The sequence below is a fragment of the Cervus canadensis genome, chromosome 4, assembly GCF_019320065.1.
Source record: "Cervus canadensis isolate Bull #8, Minnesota chromosome 4, ASM1932006v1, whole genome shotgun sequence".
Classification (NCBI taxonomy): Eukaryota; Metazoa; Chordata; class Mammalia; order Artiodactyla; family Cervidae; genus Cervus; species Cervus canadensis.
This window is the reverse complement of record NC_057389.1, coordinates 61,371,616-61,390,368: the sequence shown is the minus strand read 5'-3', so window position 1 is coordinate 61,390,368 and position 18,753 is coordinate 61,371,616. Positions and strand designations below refer to the sequence as shown.

Sequence of the window (18,753 nt, the reverse complement as noted above, 5' to 3'; positions counted from 1 at the left end):
CCAGCCTGGCCTTGGCTCCATTCTCCTGAACCCAAAGGGCTTATCCTAAACCCTAGCCTCTTCTTGCCTCTAAGCTATCTCAGAATGAAGATCAGGTTTCCACATCTAGTGTCTGAGGTTATAAACTAATTCATCCTGATCTATCTTGCCTCCCATGATACCTCTTAGCCCCCTCATACTTGGTCTTCCTTGAATGGGCCCCTGGCTTTCTTGTAGTGCTTCTTAGAGGCTTCCCTGGTGGCTCAGTGGTAAAAAAAAAAAAAAACAAAACAAAACCTGCCTGCCAATGTAGGAGACATGGATTTGATCCTTGGGTCAGAAAGATTCCCTGGAGGAGGAAATGGCAACCCACTCCACTTTTCTTGCCTGGGAAATCCCACGGACAGAGAAGCCTGGTGGGCTACAGTCCATGGGGTTGCAAAAGAGTCAGACATGACTTAGTGACTAAAGAACAACTTGAGTAAACAACAGCACAACTTGAGTCAGCCAGGTCTGGCTACTTGTAAGCTAGGGGAATCCAGACAAGCTTTATCTCTCTAGTCCTCAATTTCTCCTATGATAACCATCCCTACCATAAACAGAAGAGACATTTGAAGGTTACATTAAATGAGGCATATAAAGAGTGCTCAGTTTAATGCATAATACATAAAGAACACTTAGAAAGAGTTACCTCTTTAGTATTAGCAATGGTATTTGTATTTATTAGTACTAATTTACTACTGACCTCTGGGCCTTATCTCATGTGGCAGCCTCATCCCAAACACTCCATTTTTTTGCCTCATCCCAAACCCTCCATTATTTACTAACTGCCATCCCAGTGTATTCAAACTTCTATCTTTTTGCTCCAGTGGAGGGCCAGAACTTCTTCTCCAGGAACCTGGACTTCCACAGAGGCTGTGTGTGAGACTGCCCAAGTCAGTGTTCTCCAGGTCCTACAGCCAAGAGTGGCTGGAACCAGTTCACGGGCCACTGCAGATTTCACCGCCAGGACTGAGGTCTCTCTGCCTGTTAGCTGATGCACAGGTGGGCAGGACTTTGTTGGGTCCCTTGGTGTAAGGTGCTGGATCCACAGCTCCCACAGAGGCACCTTTGTTCCTGGACGGTTGTTTAATTTTTGTTGTTGAAGTCAGGGCAAAACGAAGGATGTCTTGTGCTCCCACGATGCTGCTGTTGCTCTCCTGGTGTGTCTACCTATTGTGAGATTTTTATTTCTTCATACACCTTCAAATCACTGTCTAGTGGTATTTTATTTCAGCCTGCAGGACTCTCTTGAGCTTTACTTACAGGGTAATGTTAGTCACTCAGTTGTGTCTGACTCTTTGTGATCCTGTTGACTGTAGCCTGCCAGACTCCTCCATCCATGGGATTCTCCAAGCAAGAATACTGGAGAGGGTTGCCATTCCCTTCTCCAAGGGATCTTCCCAACCCAGGGACTGAACCCAGGTCTTCACATTGCAGACAGATTTTTTACCATCTGAGCCACAGGAAAGCTCTTACAGGGTAGGTCTAGGGGTAATGTACTCCTTCAGCTTTTATTTATCTCTCAATCTTGAAGGATAGTTTTTCTGAATATAGAATCCTTTGTCAACAGTTTATTTTCTTTTAGATCTTGGGATATATTGGCCCATTGCTTTCTGATCATCTAAGTCTCTGATGAGTAATCTGCTGAAAGTCTTACAGAGGATCCTCTGTATATAATGAGTCACTTCTCTCTTGCTGCTTTCAAGATTTTCTCTTTGTTTTTCAAAAGTTCATTATAATGGGTCTTGGCGTAGCTCTCTTTGAGTCCATATTACTTGGAGTTCACTGAGCTTTTTTAATATTTACATCCATGTTTTTCATCAAGTTTGGGAAGTTTTTGGCCATATTACTTCAAATACTCTTTGCCCACCCCCCCCTTTCTTCTTGGACTCCCACAATGTACTGCTCTGCTTGAGAGTTCCCCACAAGTCCCTTAGGTGCTGTTCACTTTCCTTCAATGTTTTTTCTTTCTGCATCTAAGACTCAATGATTTCTCTTGTCCTGTCTATAAGTTTGCTCATTCTTTCCTCTACCTGCTCAAATAAACCTTTGAATCCTTCTGGTAAATTTTTTTCATTTCAGTTATTCATTCAGTACATTTCAGCCCCAGAATTTGTCTGGTTTCTTTCTGGGTTTTCTATTTTTTTATTGATATTTCTGTTTTTTCACATATCATTTTCTTGATGCTCTCCACATGTTTAGTTTTTCAAGCATCTTTAAGAAGGATGTTTTAAAGTCTTTGTCAAGCAGATATGCTATCAGGTCTCTTTGGGGGACATTTTCTGTTGACTTTTTTTTCTTTGAGTGGACCATACTTTCCTATTTCTTATATGCCTTGTAATTTTTTTAATTGAAAACTAAATATTTGAGTCTAATAATGTAGTAACTCTAGAAATCAGATTCTGTCTCTTCTCCAGGGTGTGGTAGGTTTCATTTTTGATTGTTGTAGGCTATCTCTGTGCCAAAGATCAACCTGATCTTTAAACTTAAGGTTTTCTTAAACCTTTTCTCAAGTTTTTTCTGAGCCTGCGCCTTTCCCTGGGCATGCACGGTCACTTTTAATTTTCCCCATAGGTGCAGTTGCTTTTGAATTTCCTAGCCTTTAATGTCTGGCTCTCAAAAGAGGAAAAAGAGAAAAATGAAGGGAAAGGGGTCACCATTCCTTTAAATTCCCTGGAAATCACTTCAGCCAGAGGAGGAGGGGCTTGCAAAATGGAGAGGGATGTTAAACAAGGATGACTGTCTTCCTCTTTGCACCTTGTGATCAGAAACAGCAATCAGTGGCCAGACACAGATGTCCAATATATTCCGAGGACAAGGTTTTCGTTGCCCACCCTGGTTCCTGCAAGCTGTGTGCAGGTTGCTCCAGAAACATGTGCACAGCTGACTGGAGTGGGGGATACGTAGCTGCTACTGTGCTGAAAGCTAACATTGACCAAAATTAACAACTTCCCGAATGCTCCCCTGGAAGTTGGAAGCCTTCAGTAAACTCCAGAGTTCTAAAGTAGTTACATCAGACAAATTCTGTCAGTGTAATAGTTGTCTAGGTGAGGAGACAGAGTCCTGACATTTTCCACTCTGACATCTTCTTAGAATTCTCACTTCAGTTTTTTCCCTCCAGTTTTATTGAGATATAATTGATGTACGGCACTGTGGATGTTTAAGGTATACAATATAATGACTTGACTTACATATATCATGAAATGATTAACACAATAAGTTTAGTGAACATCCATCATCTCATACAGATATAAAACTAAAAAAATAGAAAAACATTTTTTTCCTTATAATGATAACTCAGGGTTTCCTCTCAATCACTTTCATATATGATGTATAACAGTGTTAATTATATTTATCTTATTGTATATTATATCCCTAGTACATATTTATCTTATAACTCAAAGCTTGTGCCTTTTGACCACCTTCATCTAATTTCCCCTCTCACCACCCTTCACTTCTGGTAACCACAAATCTAATGTTTTTTTTCTGTTTGTTTGTTTGTTTTAGAAGTATAATTGACCTACAATACTTTGTTAGCTCCTTGTACACAGCATAGTGATTTGATTTTCCTGCACATTTCAAAATGATCACCATGATAAGTCTAGTTACCATCTGTCACCATACAAAGATATTACATAGTTATTGACTGTATTCCTCATGCAGTACCTTTCATACCCATGACTCATTTATTTTGTAACTGAAAGTTTGTACTTGTTAATTTTCCCTCACCTATTTCTCTCCTCCCCAACACTCTTCCCCTCTGGCAACCACCTGTTTTCTCTCTGTATCTATGACTGTGTTTCTGGTTAGTTATGCTTGTTCATTTGTTGTGTTTTTTAGACTCCACATATAAGTGAAATCAGTTTTTGTCTTTGTCTTATTTCACTTAGTATAATACCTTCTAGGTTCATCCATGTTTTCACAAATGTCAAGATTTAATTCTTTTTATGGCGGTAATATTCCATCGCATATATATGTATCTTCTTTATCCATGCATCAATTGATACACACTTAGATTTCTTCCATATCTTGGCTATTGTAAATAATGCTGCAATGAACATAGGAGTGCATATATCTTTTGTAATTAGTGTTTTCATTTTCTTTATGTAAATATCCAGGAGTGGAATTAGTGGATTGTGTGGTTGTTCTGTTTTTTAATTTATTTGAGGAACTCCATACTATTTGCCATGATGGCTGCACCAACTTATCATTATGAGCTCTTTTCTACACATCCTTGACAACATTTGTTATTTCTTGCCTTTTTGATAATAGCCATTCTGACAAGTGTGAGGTGCTATCTCATTATGATTTTAATTTGCATTTCCCTGATGATAAGTGATGTTGAGTACTTTCCATGTGTATGTTGGCCATCTGTATGTCTTCTTTGGATAAGTGTCTATGCAGGTCCTCTGTTCATTTTTAAATCAGGTTGTTTGGTTTTTTGATGTTGAGTTGTATGCGTTCTTTGCATATTTTGAATATTAACCTCTTATCAGATATATCTTTTGCAAATATCTTCTCTCACTCATTAGGCAGCCTTTTCATTTTGCTGGTAGTTTCCTTCTCTGTGAAAAAGCTTTTTGGTTTGATATAGCCCCATTTGTTTATTTTTGCTTTTGTTTTCCTTACCTGAGAAGACTGCTCATAAAATATTGCTAAGACTGATGTCAAAGAATGTACTGCCTTTGATTTCTTCTAGAAGTTTTATAGTTTCAGGTCTTACATTTAAGTCTTTAATGTATTTTGCATTTATATAGGGTGTGAGACAGTAATCCAGTTTTTCCAAAACCATTAATGAAGAGGCTGTCTTCTCCCCATTTTACATTCTTGGCTCTTTTGTTGTAGATCAATTGCTCATATAAGTGTGGGGTCATCTCTGGGCCCTCTATTCTATTCCATTAGTCTATTTGTTTGTTTTTGTACCACTACCATACTATTTTGACTACTGTAGCTTTGTAGTATAGTTTGAAAGCAGGGCACATGATACTTCCAGCTTTGTTCTTTCTTAAGATTGTTTTGGCTATTCTGGGTCCTTTGTATTTCCATCCAAATTTTAGAATGATTTGTTCTAGTTCTGTGAAAAATGTCATTGATATTTTGATAGGAATCACATTTAATTTGTAGATTATCTTAAGGAGTCTGGTCTTTTTAATAATTTTAAGTATTTTAATGAGCATAGTGTATCTTTCTGTTTGTGTCATCATTGATGTCTTGTAGTTTTCCAAGTACAAGTCTTTTACCTCCTTAGTTAAACTTATTTCTGTGTATTTTTTGTGCAACTGTAAAAAAGACTGTTTTCTTAATTTCTCTTTCTGTTAGTTCATTGTTAGTAACAAATTTCTGTGTATTAATTTTGTATCCTACAACTTTACTAAATTCATTGAAGAATTATAATAGTTTTTTGGTGGATTTCCTTTAGGATTTCCTTTGTATAGTATCATGTCTTCTGCAAACAGTGACAGTTTTACTTCTTTTCAAATTCAGATTCTTTTTATTTCTTTTTCTTCTCTGATTGCTATGGCTAGGACTCCCAATACTATGCTGGATAAAAGTGGTAAGAGTGGATTTCCTTGTCTTGTTCCTAGTCTTAGAGGAAATGTTTTCAGCTTTCATCACTGATGATGAAGTTAACTGTGGGCTTGTTATATATGACTTTATTATGTTAAGGTATATTCCTTCTATACCCACTTTACTGAGAATTGTTATCATAATTGGATATTGAATCAATTGTCTTTTGTATTTATTTTTTTAGCAGAAACACAGTGTGTGATTCAGCCAACAAGTACAGAGGGAAATATAAGAAAGATTCAAAACAGATGCTCAGTTTTTGAGATAGTCTGTTTTCCCAAATATTAATGTGTCACATTTCCAAAAAGTCTGCAGAAGCAAAATATATTGCTGATTTCATTTACTACAAAATGTTACTGTGTTGTTAAAAGCAAAGTCCTAGAAAATAACTGAGGTCAGGTGATTGATTTCTTAATCTCAAAAACATCTGACCCACAGTGTATATTCAGACAGGTTTTAAGTCATAATAGCAATATTAAAGTTGATTAACTACATCATTGATGGAGATTAATTATTTTTATTAGTTGGTTAAAAATTTTATAGTATTTATAATATAAAAATGCATAGGAAGCTTCAAAAGGTATAAGTGGATATACTGTCTAAGTGTTCCTCCTGTGACCCCCAGTCTTCTCTCAAAGGCAGTCACTGTTATGAGTTTCACATTTTCAAAATATTCACAGACTGTGCAAGCATATATGCACTATATATATTTATGTGTGTTTATATAAGTGTTTGCATATAAACATACATAGTAACATGAAAAAAATCCTATACAGCCCTGGAAAGTTGGGTGGTCTCACCATCAGATCCCCAGCAGCAGCAGGAAGAGCACCTTTTCCTAAAGCCTCGGGTAGGCTCCAGCCCCAGTGGGCTTAGAGCTGGCTTTATGGAGCCCCCATTCCCAAAGAGTTCTGCTGCAGCTCACTGAGGCTGCCACCTGTTCTCACCTCCCTATGGAAGAAGAACTCGGTGTAGTAAAGAAGTGGAAAGGAGTGAAATAAAGACGATGGTGCCCAATTTTATTAGCCCCTTATAACTCAATGATTACCAGGAAAGCAGTCTTGATGATGGGGGAACTAGAAGTCCATGGACTTTGGGGGCAGCCCCAAGTCAGAATGGTAGAAAGGTGGAGTAGTTTGGGATCCATTCTCTGCCTGCTTTGAGGATCATCCTGAGCCACATGGGCCATGGCTCACATTTGGAGAGTTGTCATCTGCAATAAGGAAGCTGGAGGAGTGACTTGATGTCCTCTAGCTCCACAGAGGTGACTGCTTTGAGGGGGGTCAGGACAGTGAGGTGAGACTGGATGACTCTAAGGAGAGATGGAGAGGACCATTGTAGACAAACTTCCTGAGGCATCAGGGTTGGCTGCTCTTTGGTTCTGCCACTTGGGGGATCTGGAGCCTTTCTTCTGCTCTAGGAATCCCCCTACCACAACCACCACCAGGACTCTTTTGGCTCAGAGACTGTTCTTTTTTCTCATTAAGGAGTTTGTTCATGTGTTCATTCACTCATTCCTTCATTCATCTGCCCATCCAACTAGCCAATGATTCATTTAATAAGATTTATAGAGGATCTTCTAGGCCAAGCACAGTGCAGGTGCTGCGGATTCCAGTGGGAGCCATACACATAGCCCAGCTCTCACTGCTCTGATTAGGACTATTAATGAGTGTATAGACAAGTCACAGGTGATTGGAGGATGGTGTGAGAAGGGCTGTGATGGCAGAGATACCGAGGGCACAGAAGGCAGTGGGTCATAAGCCCACTTGGTGTGGCCATGGCAGGGCTACCAGAGGGTAGAACTGAGTCTAGAGGGCATTCCAGCAGCAGGGACAAGAAGAGGCTCAGCGGTGGGAGAGAGCTGGCCCAGTGAGAGGAATGGCAGGCTAATATACTGCCCACAGTGTCAAGTGTAAGAGGCAGCTCAGAGAAATGCAAGGAGCATGTGGGTCCTGGAAGGTCAGGGAAGGGTATGGACTTGATCTTGGGAAGTGGGGAGTCATTGAGGATTCATGAGGAAAGACTCTGTCTAGTGATTTTGTGTTCCAAAAGCCAGGGTAAAAGCCAGCAGGTCTGCACTTTGCTTCCCATCTTTGGGCCTTGCAGCAGAGCAGGCCACAGCTGGGGGGAGGTCATCTCCGGCTGTCTGAAGTGGCCCACAGCTCCTGCATGACCCAGTGCCATGGGAGAGGAGGATCACACTCCAAGCTGGGTCCTGACTGGCTTGCCTCGCCTTGTGGAGGTGCACATGGGAGCCTCTGTGTACACCCAGCATGGAATTTTCCTCTCAGAGCCTGACCCAGTTCCTTGTTGTTATTCAGTCACCCTGGGTGAATTCCATCGCTGTGGAATTCCAGAAAGGTTAGACATTAGAGCAGGAGTGCTAATGTTACAAGGAGCCTGCTTGCCCCCTACCTGAACGTTTCACTGTTTGTCTTGGCTACTTGCTCACCTCTTCAGATCTTGGCCCATCAGCTCCCTTTCCTGGGGCCAGGGCTCCCCCCCAACCCCGGGTATACTGAGGCCCTTCTCACTCCTTCCTGACAAACCTGCATGTCCCAGGTTTCCACGAGTGCCACGCTGCAGACATCTCTCCTGAAGGGATGTCACCTGATGTCCTGGCCCATGACAGTGGTCTGCACCTACCCTGACACCAGTGTCCAACTAAGGAAACTGGGGACATGCAAAAGGCTGGACTTTTACCTTCTGAAAATTACAGTACCAAATCTAATCTGTGAACAGTAAATTATACAGGCATCAGTTAACAGGTTTACTTCTTACACCTGACAATTCTCAGGTCATTCATGTGTGGGTAGTAATTTGCCTTCAGACGTGTCATCTCTTCCTAGAGAAGACATTTAATGACAGCTCCTCCCCACCCTGGGGCTTCCCAGGTGGCGCTAGTGGTAAAGAACCTGCCTGCCAATGCAGGAGATACAGGAGTAGCGGGTACAATCCCTGGGTTGGGAAGATCCCCTGGAGGAGGGAATGGCAACCCATTCCAGTATTCTTGCCTGGAAAATTCCATAGACAGAGGAGCCTGGCAGGCTACAATCCATAGGGTCACAAAGAGTCACTCATGACTGAAGAAGCTTAGCACACCTCCCCACCCCACCCCTCACCAAGGCCCTTATTTGTTTTCATCACGTTCTAGGTTATACTGCAATTATTCCTGAATGGAGCTTATGTCCCCTAGTAGGTTATAAATTTCCCAAGGGCTGGGACCACATCACATAGGTCAATGTTTACCCAGCACCAGGCAGGAAAATTCATGGTGGAAGGGAAGCACCTTACCATGTTCCCTAGGGGTGACAAGTCCAGTCTTCTTGTATTAAAGGCAGGATTTAGCAGCTCAGTACAGGCCACTCGTACTAATACTCCTCGGCATTCATATTTATGAGGAAAGTGGAGTGTTGTTACTCTGTATGAAGTAGTGATTTCACACACTATTGATAATAAGGATGGTGGTGTGATTTGTCAACAGTTAAGGAGTGCTTACTGTAGGACAGGCACTGTGAAAACACCTTTAAAAGCAACATGTCATTTATTCCCTCAACAACTGTGGGAGGTCAATTACCCCCACTGAACCGTTGGGAAAATCGAGTTCTAGAGCCTTGGCCACTTTCCCAGGTAACATAGCTGCTGACTGGCAAAGCTGTGCCTGGACTCCGCATCTGCCGTCTGCAGCGCGGCCTGAGTTCCCCCGACCCTGCCCCGTCTGGGACGTCCTGTGAAGCACGGGTCACAGTGCTTGGTCAGGGCCTGGTGCTCTGTCTACCACTGCAGAGCGTATGGAGCTGTAACTTGCAGTCCCAGAACAGAGCATGTGTTCGCATGTTCATGAGAGAGCGCACGGTTTTAAGCAAGCGTATGTGGTGTTCACCAGACTCACCTGTGAGCCGATAGTGTCTAGCGCATGCGTAGTGGGCCTGCGAAGAAATGTGCCTTCGGAAGTGATGTGGGTGAGGGCGGAGGTGTGGATGCCTGAGGAGGGTGCCGGTCAGTGTCCTGTGATAACCCCGCCTCCCGCCAAAGGTGTTTTTCAGAGGCATCACAGTCAACGCCGTGCGGGGCTTCCCCATGAGCGCAGCCATGTTCCTTGGGTACGAACTCTCGCTGCAGGCGATCCGTGGGGACCACGTGGTGACCAGCCCCTGAGCGCCAGGTCAGTGCATCTCTTTCCCTGCCCCTTGTGCCCTCCCGGAGCTTAAATCCCCTTCTCTGCGGTGAAAATGGTGTGGACTTCGGAAATTTCCCTCTGTTATTTGTTTCCTGTTTGATCTGTTTTAGTTCAGGACTAGAATTGCCACCCTTCTTGTCATCAAAAAGCTCTTCTGAAATGCCCACCTGTGGCTGGTTGTGGTCAGTAACTGAGGCTGGCACAGAACTTACCTGTTTGTAGCGAGCTCACCTGTCTGTTTCCCATTCAGCCCTTGGAGAGAAGTGCATTAGCTTCACCGTATAAATTCAGTAACCCAAGACAGAGGTCTCAAACCAGGGTGCCCACCCTCTGTTACACCGTCTCTCCACCTCACTACTGAATAGGCTCCTAAAGAACAGCCTTTGCCACCATCCCTGCCTCCCACACGCTCTCTTTTTCCTGTTCTCATTGTAGAAAGGTCACTGCAACCAAAGGAGGTGAAGGCAATGGCACCCCACTCCAGTATTCTTGCCTGGAAAATCCCATGGATGGGGGAGTCTGGTAGGCTGCAGTCAATGGGTTGGCTAAGAGTCCCACAGGACAGAGCATCTTCACTTTCACTTTTCACTTTCATGCATTGGAGAAGGAAATGGCAACCCACTCCAGTGTTCTTGCCTGGAGAATCCCAGGGACGGGGGAGCCTCATGGGCTGCCATCTATGGGGTCGCAAAGAGTCGGACATGACTGTAGCGACTTAGCAGCAGTAGCAGCAACCAAAGGGATCTGAAAATTGACATCTGAATAAGTGACTCCCTCGCTCCAGCTCCACTGCCTTCAGTGGCTCCCAACTGCCCTCTAGGTTAAGTGTCAGTCCTTAAAGCCCTCATCCTCGCCAGCATCCTGAACACACCATCCTCACTCTTGCCTCTGGGCCTTTGTGCCTACTCTCCCAGCCTGACACCCTCTTCTTAGACCTTTCTCTTGTCCTTGGCCTTACCAACTCCTCTTTGTGATCCAGACCCTGGTGTAGAACCCTCCTCCTCCAGGGAGCCTGCCCTGATGCCTCAGCCTGGAGGAAGAACGCCTATTATAGGCTCTGCTACCTAGTCAGCTGAAAATTCCAGGAAAGCTATAACTATTTTTTCACCTTTGTATCACTAGTGCTTCCCACGAAATCTGGCGCACAAATGTTCGCACAGAACATCAAGTAGATGGGTGATCAGCTTCCAATATCCCCTCAATTCCTTCTCTTCTTCTTCTCCCTTGTTTCCCCTTCTCTAGCCCAAACTAGTTATCTGCAGAGCTCAGAAGACAAAGTGGGATGTCACTGAATTTTCTGGAAAACAAGAGTCTATTTTGTTTCAGTCATGGCGACTGCAGATTCTCGTAGGAAGGGTGGTCCTCAGTAGGAAGGCCTAGCCAACCTGTCTGCTGCCTGTCCTGTATAAGAGCCAAGCTAGGATGTATGGATGGAGCCATATCCTAGAGCCAGGGAAGGGCAGGATGGATGAGGCTGATGAGAGTGAGCCCAGGCCCCACCCTGGACGCTTGCTTTAGTCACATGCTTTAGCTTTTTATTAAAGCACCTACATCCACAGCCTTCCTGGCTTTTTGCCCTCTCTTACAAAAGGGAAAGGGTAGCAACACATTTTGCATACTTAAATACCCTGGGTAAAGAGTCAGTGTACTTGGGTCATGTTCAGGACAGGGAGGATAAATCTGGTTCTTAAAACTGTGTTCAGATACTGGCCACATCCCCCTTTTAACAGATGAAAGTGACTTTGAAAAAATCCTATCATAAAATCAATGCATTTTAATGTAGGAAAACATAGAAAATGCCAATAAAAAGAACAAAATAAAAATACCTTTAATCCCATGGCCTTGTTAATATTCTTCCAACTTTCTTTTTATCCCCCAAATGGGATCCAATGTTATGCAATGTTTTATAGCTCACTCCTCCCTTTTAATAGTTCAGGACCATTTTTCCATGTCATTAAACTTCAATTGCAAAGGGTTTTAATGCCAAGGCTTCACAGATCCCAGAGTTGCTGGACACTTGCCTGAGCCATGGCCCCCTGCCACTCGCGGCCACCCTGGTTTGGCTACTTCAGGAGGAAGGAAGATGTTTCCAGCAAGCCCAATCCTGATTGTCTTGAATTTGGCCTTTCAAAGCAGTGACTGGAAGTTTTTCCTTCTGAAAATGCTCTGATAGGACAAAGGGCGCAAATGTCTGTGTGTCTTTCCTGCGCAGGGGTGGGTGGGGCTAGTGCCTCTGAGGTGGAGGAGGGTGTTCCCAGGGACTCTTCTGGAGCCTCATCTTGAACAAGCCTCACCCAGAGAGTTCAGCTTCCTGCTCTAACCCAAAAATACCAAGGCCCTTCAACAAGTCCTGGATCTGAATTTACCAAGTAGCGCTGAGATCTCTGGCAGCAGTAGCAGCCATGCCTTGAAGACAAGGTAGCCAATTCCCTCCTTGTAGCCTAGACTGAGGACAGAGTGGGGTGAGGCAATTAGAGAATTAGGGAGCCCTGTAGTTCCTAACAAGTGGTGGGATGCTGTCTATCTCGATTTCTGGAATGATGCTGGCCCACCCTCTGCCGTGACATTCGAACTTCACTGGCCCTCTCTCAGTTTCAGGACAATTTCATTTTCAAGGCAAGATGATACATCTTTTCCCCCCAGCAATGTCTTTCATTGAACTTCTACAAAACAACCCTGGACAACCTCATAGTCCCTCCCCAGTCTGTTCTCGTGGTAATGCTTTGCCCAGTGTTGCTTCACAAAAACAATTTGACTCCTAGATCTTGCTGACTGATAACCCCAGTGAGATGATAGTCTTAACCTTTCCTCCTTTTTCCCCAGGGCCAGCATCACCTGACCAGGACCTCATTCTGTGACAGCCGACGCTGATGGTGGCGGTGTCTCCAGAGCCTGCGGTGGTGAATTGAACAAAGAGAGAAAAGGCCTCTGCGCTCACCCTAAGCCAGCTGGGCTCACCTCGAAATCCCTTCTTGCCCAGCATTGAGCACAGGTGGGGCAGGCATTCTCTGGGCCTTCTTTTCACGTGGAAAGCAAAACAGAACAAAGTGAACTCCTGATCCACAGTCTGATTTCCGTTATGATGTCATTAATCTAAATTTGACTTCTCACTGGAACCACGTGGGGAGACCACTGCTTTTTTGCTATTATGTGTCCATGACGTCACTCTCGCTTCTGTGCCCACCAGAGACTTCCCTCATCAGTCCTGCAGCCCCTTCCTCCTAAAATGAATGCAGCTTCTGAATCCTCAACACGGTACCCTGGGGAGCTACCATCAGCCAGCCTGATGCGTCTGTTCCCAGCTAAACCCCAGTGGGGAAGGTATCCTTAGATTCTGAACCCCCCACCCTTTTTTCCCCCCTTGAAAAGGTCTTCCTTGATTTCTCCACAGCTCCCCATCCCCCTTGAGTGATTAAGAGCATGTCTCTGAAAATCCAGTGCCAGGACAAACAGTGGCTCTGGCGCAGAGTCGAAATGTTCAGTCTAGTCAGTTTATCCTATTACTGTAGCAAAGGGTTCCCTGCTTGAAATAAAACCCTTAGTATGGTCTCCTTGATTTTTCTCCTTACTACCCCTGGCCTTGCAGCATCCTAAGGCAGCTCTACGGGCTGTGGTCTAAACTCTCCATCCTGCCAGCACCAGGGTGTTTTCTCAGTCCTTCAGTTATCAAACATTTTTGAGCATTTACTCTATTTTGATTCTGTCCTTGATGTTGGGGACAGCCTTGAGGGTCCCCCGTGGTTCTTCTGCTCTGGAGTATGACAGGCACTTCTGTTTACATGTGAGTTGGGTCTGCATGCATCACTGGGCTGGGCAGGCACTGTGGGTGCTGGTGAAGAGGATGACTGGCATCTGGTCCATTACCAGGGGAGCCTGAGGTGTTTCCTGTCACACAACCCAGAGCATGTTAATTAAGTCCTCCCCAGTTGGATCACTGCCTAGTGCTGCTGCTGTTTGCCAGTTTGTTTGGAAGCAGTGTTGTATTCACTGGGCCAGCTGGGGTATTCTCTTGGGTGTCCCGATGAGCTGAGATCCATAATAGCCTTCTTCAGGTAGAACCTGTCCCAGGGTCTCTTGATCATCTTGGCTCTTCTCCATGATTGAAGGAGGTAAGTTAAAATGGAAATATGATGTTCACAGTACATTAAGTGCAAAAACAAAGTAACAGGATAAAATGTGTGATGTTATTTATTTTTTAAAATATGTTATATAATATTTAAATATGGATAATTACATAGATATTGAAAAGAATCTGGAAGGAGACACATCAAACTTAATAGTGGCTATTTTGGAAATACAGAACTGGGGGAAGACTTTCCATTTCAACTTTGATGATAATGGTGATTTCTCTGTGCACCATTATAGCATTTACTTTTTTTTTTTTTTTTTTTACGAGTGTATATTGATTTTGTGCTTAAAAAAAAAATAAAGGTACATTTACTTTCAGAGTCAGGTTCTGTACTGGGCACTTACTTCGCAGGCTCCTGCTGGCTCGGCTGCACTGGCCAAGCTCACCCAGACTCTGAGCAACAGCTCTTCCTCTGCCCTCCCTGTCCTGTCCACCCTGGGCCAGTTATACACAGCCTGAAGCACACTTTCTGCGTACACACACACATACACACACACACACACACACACAAGAACACCTGGGCTGGGAAAGGATGCAGCTCTACCTTAATGAAAGCACTTGACTCCAACCCAGACAAATCTTGTATGTAGCCAGTCCTGGGAGTAGTCACCAGACAATAGCCTTCGCTTCCTCTTAGATTCTCCTGGAGGAGATAATATTGGGAAATAATTGGGGCCAACAGTTTGGGGTTTTTCCTTAGTCCACACATATTAACCTTTCTTTCACTCAACCCCAAAAAGCATGTGTTGAATCTGACTCTGCCTATTGCCTGTGCTAGGTGGTGGGTGACCCCAGCAGGGACCCTGCCCTCGGGAAACTGAGTACAGGCTGATTCTGTGTCATCATCAGCAATATGTTTACCAATGAAATTCCATTTTTAAGGGAGGCTGAAGACAGAATTTCATGTCGAGCACCGGGTCTGGTGTCTGCATCCTGGGCTTGAAGAACTGCAAACTTGCCCTTTTACCTTCCTGGGGACAGCGAAAATAATACCAGTGACTGTTACTCTCCAAGAGGTTCTCCACCATGGTCCTTCCACCCTGCAAAACTATGGAGGGCTGCAAGGGATTTTTTTTTATGTAGATTATAACATTTACAGAAACTAAAACTGATAATTAAAAAAAAAAACTTTTACTGGAGTATAGTTGATTTAGAGTGTTGTGTTAGTTACAGGTGTATAGTAAAATAAATCAGTTATATGTATACATCATCCACTCTTATTTTTAGATTATTTTCCCATATAGGTCATTACAGAGTATTAAGTAGAGTTCCCTGTGAGATCCTATAGGTCCTTATTAGTTGTCTCTATGTAGCTATATGTCGTATTGAAAGAAAGAAAGTGAAGTCGCTCAGTCGTGTCCGACTCTTTGCAACCCCCTGGACTGTAGCCTACTAGGCTCCTCCGTCCATGGGATTCTCCAGGCAAGAATACTGGAGTGGGTTGCCATTTCCGTCTCCAGGAGATCTTCCCAACCCAGGGGTTGAACCCCGGTCTCCTGCATTGTAGGCAGAATCTATACCGTCTGAGCCACCAGGGAAGTCCATGTGTAGTATTGTGTGTAGGTCAATTTCAATCTCCCAATTTATCCCTCCTCTCCTTTCCCCCTGGTAATCATAAGTTTGATTTCAAGATCTCTGAGTCTGTTTCTGTTATGCAAATAAGCTCATTTCTGTCATTTTTATCAGAGTCTACATATGAGCGCTGGCATATGATATCTGTCTGACTTACTGCATTTAGTGTACGAGTCTCTAGGTTCACTCATGTTGCTGCAAGTGTCCTTATTTTAGTTTTTATGGCTGAGTAATATTCTGTTGTGTGTATATATATATTGTATATATATACAACATCTTCTTTATCCATTCCGCTGTTAATGGACATTTAGTTTGCTCCCATGTCTTCGCTATGGTAGATAGTGCTGCAGTGAACACTGGGCTGCATGTGTCTTTTTGAATTATGTTTTTCTCCAGATGTATGCCCAGGATTGGAATTGCTGGATCTTGTAGTTCTATATTTAGTTTTTTAAAGGAACCTCTGTACTGTTCTTCATAGTGATTGTACCAATTTATATGCCCACCAGTAATGTAGGAGGGTTCCTTTTTCTCCATACCCTCTCCAGCACTTGCTGTTTGTAGATTTTTTGATGATCAGCATCCTGACTGGTGTGAGGTGATACCTCATTGTAGTTTTGATTTGCGTTTCTTTAACAACTAGTGATTTTGAGCATCTTTTCATGTGCTTTTTGGCCATCAGTAAAAACAGATTTTTTTAAAGTACTTGCTTAAAGTATAGTAAGAATGTTAGCATCACATATTTTAATGAAACAGTTACTTTTTCCAAACAAAAACAAATAATGAAAAGAGTTGCACTGTTTTACATTTTTGAAATCTTCTAATGTCTGACTTAAACAGAGGACAGTTGGATTCCATATTTGCTTCTGCATTCAGTCAGTTGTGATACTTCTTGTCATGAAGTTTTCTGAAAACGCCACTGTAAACTTGCTATAAAATGAGAGTAAAAAGGCATATGACATCTTGGAGTCATATGAAAATAGTTTTGAGTACGGATCTCTCTTTAAGAACACCTGATATGCATACACACCACACACACACACACACCCCTGATATGCATGCGCGCGCGCGCACACACACACACACACACACACACACACACACACACACACACGTGTCACCTGAAAGGGCTCCTGGCGTATAAACTGCGAAATCACCACTAGGTGGCGGCAGAGATCAACGAAATGCACCATCGGTCGGCCGGCGCTTCTGGAATCTTGTGGCATTGGTGTCACTGGTGAGAGCAACTGGGCCCCCTGACACTTAGAGAAGTGTCAGACCTTGTTTTCAGGGTCTCATCATCTCCATTCTGGTCAGTGTTCTTTTATGTCTCTGTGGTGGAGCTGTCTTCAGGCCAGGGAGACCTTGTCTTAGGTTCTAGCTCCAGGTCTGTAATCAGCTAGCTTCATGATCTTGGCAAGATTTGTCCCTCTTGGACCTCAGTTTCCTCATCTGTAAAATGGCCACACTGGGTGGCTCTCCCTTACTTACCTTCCAGGGCTTCAGGAAGACTCTAGCGCTAAAGTGGTTTTGTAAAGTGCGAAACATAGGATGGTGGATGTTGGGTGGTGGTGGTGGGCATAGGTGGTGGATGTTGGGCACTCTGTGATATTTCTTGTTCTGGTTTCTGTTCTGTTTCTTGTTCTTGTTCTGGTTTCAGCCTGGCTTCCTCTCTGTGAGTCTGGGTTGTTAGCATTTTCCAGGGGGTGATATGGAGTGGCTACAACAGTGATCCCTGGGTCTTGTCTCTGCCTGTAAAGCTCTGACTTTTACAACGCTTGGCTCCTAGGCCTTTGGGACCCCCAAGTAGATATCTGGTTTGTGCGCTTGAGTGGGTAGATGCCGATGCCGGTGTGACCTTTCTGATGCCCAAGATATCTGTGGAGTCATTGATTCAAGTCCTCTAGTGTTCTGACTCCCAGTGCCTCTCTCTGATGGGCTGATAATCAAAGAAGTTTCCAGCAAACATTTGGCCAAGCAGCGGAGTCCAGCCTGTGAGCACCCGGGAACCAGAAAACCCATGCAGAGACTGTCTGCTTCCCACCCTTGGCTGGGAGTGCGGAGGGGCCAGCTTGCTGTGGGCTCAGTCACCCTTGCCCATCACAGGACCCACCCCTAAGTGCCTTGTGATCCTGCTTCCTGTAGTTTAGGAAGACATCCGTGCGTCTTAGTCACCTTTGTGCTGAGCCCAGCACTGGCACCCATTGCATGCTTTACTGGTGTTTACTGATTGATTTAACCACATCCTCAGGTGTATAAAAGATTTTAAAAAAAGAAACTTCCTTTTTTTTTTATTTAATGAAGTTTAATTTTCTCCAAACTTTCATTCTACCTGGTGGCAGAAAGAGTGATTTTGCCATTTCAGATGTAAAATTCAGAAATTCCAAGTAAAATCCAGCCAGTTCAGTATTTGTTCCTTCTCCTCCCTCTCCTGGGGCAACTTTCAGTTCTTGGGGCTTGGGGCATGAGGGAGAGGCTTCTGGCTCCTGTGCAGTCCTGGGGCGTGGCCTGTCTGCATGGTAGCTTCTGTGTGGACATCTCCATTCCCACTGGCCCTGGCCTCAGGGCCTCTGCATTCCATATCTGCCAACCCCGAGGCCACTCTGGCGTTTCTGGCCACCATGGCACATCCACGCCCTTCTTGGTTCTGTGGGAAAAGCCTTGCTGTCAACATTGAAGCTGCTCAAGGGCCGGCATCAGGTCCACCTTCCTGGGGCTCCCTATGCCACACCACTCGGTGGGTAGCAGGAGGCAATTTCTTTTCGGATTGTAATCTCCCAGGGTGCACAAGAGGTGCAGCTCAGGAGCCCTCCCTTCTCAGGTCCTGAAGCCTCTCTGGATTTCTGCCACCACCACTCCAAGGTCATCTGGGGGCTGGGCACTCCCCAGTGTCTGCTATCATCCTCTCTTCTCCAGTTTCTCTGGAGAAGAGTTGTTACTCTTCATAGAGTTGTTACTTCCTCCCCTAGAACTAGGAACTCTACCTTTGGAAATTCAAAAGCCAAGAATTAACGTCTATATTAATCAGTAAAGAACAGTCACCTCAACTGATGCAGAAAATGCATTTGACAAACTCCAATACTTGTTCATGATAAAATGCTCAGTGAAAGAAAACAGAGAGGGTTTCCTCAACCTGATAAAGTGCATTTTCAAAAAATCCACAGCCAACATCAAACTTATGGTGAAAGCCTAGATTCTTTCCTACTAAGATCAGGAACAAGACTCTGGCCATTTCTATCCAACATTGCACTGGGTGTTGCAGACAGGATAATTAGGTAAGAAAATG

General features: G+C 44.0%; 1 protein-coding gene across 3 annotated transcripts in view; it reads left to right on the top strand.

Moving 5' to 3' along the window:
• The window catches only part of SLC25A48 (solute carrier family 25 member 48), a 46,069-nt gene extending 31,126 nt beyond the window's left edge, over nucleotides 1-14,943 (top strand). For 2 of the 3 annotated variants that reach the window (XM_043465457.1, XM_043465456.1), the window contains 2 exons: nucleotides 9,625-9,754; nucleotides 12,593-13,316. In XM_043465457.1, the coding sequence (XP_043321392.1) occupies nucleotides 9,625-9,747 (123 nt within the window). In that variant the 3' untranslated portion in view covers nucleotides 9,748-9,754; nucleotides 12,593-13,316. Of the gene's footprint in view, nucleotides 1-9,624; nucleotides 9,755-12,592; nucleotides 13,317-14,780 lie in introns of those variants that run through there. The other variant, XR_006269012.1, reaches the window with a different exon arrangement.
• Nucleotides 14,944-18,753: the final 3,810 nt, after the last annotated feature.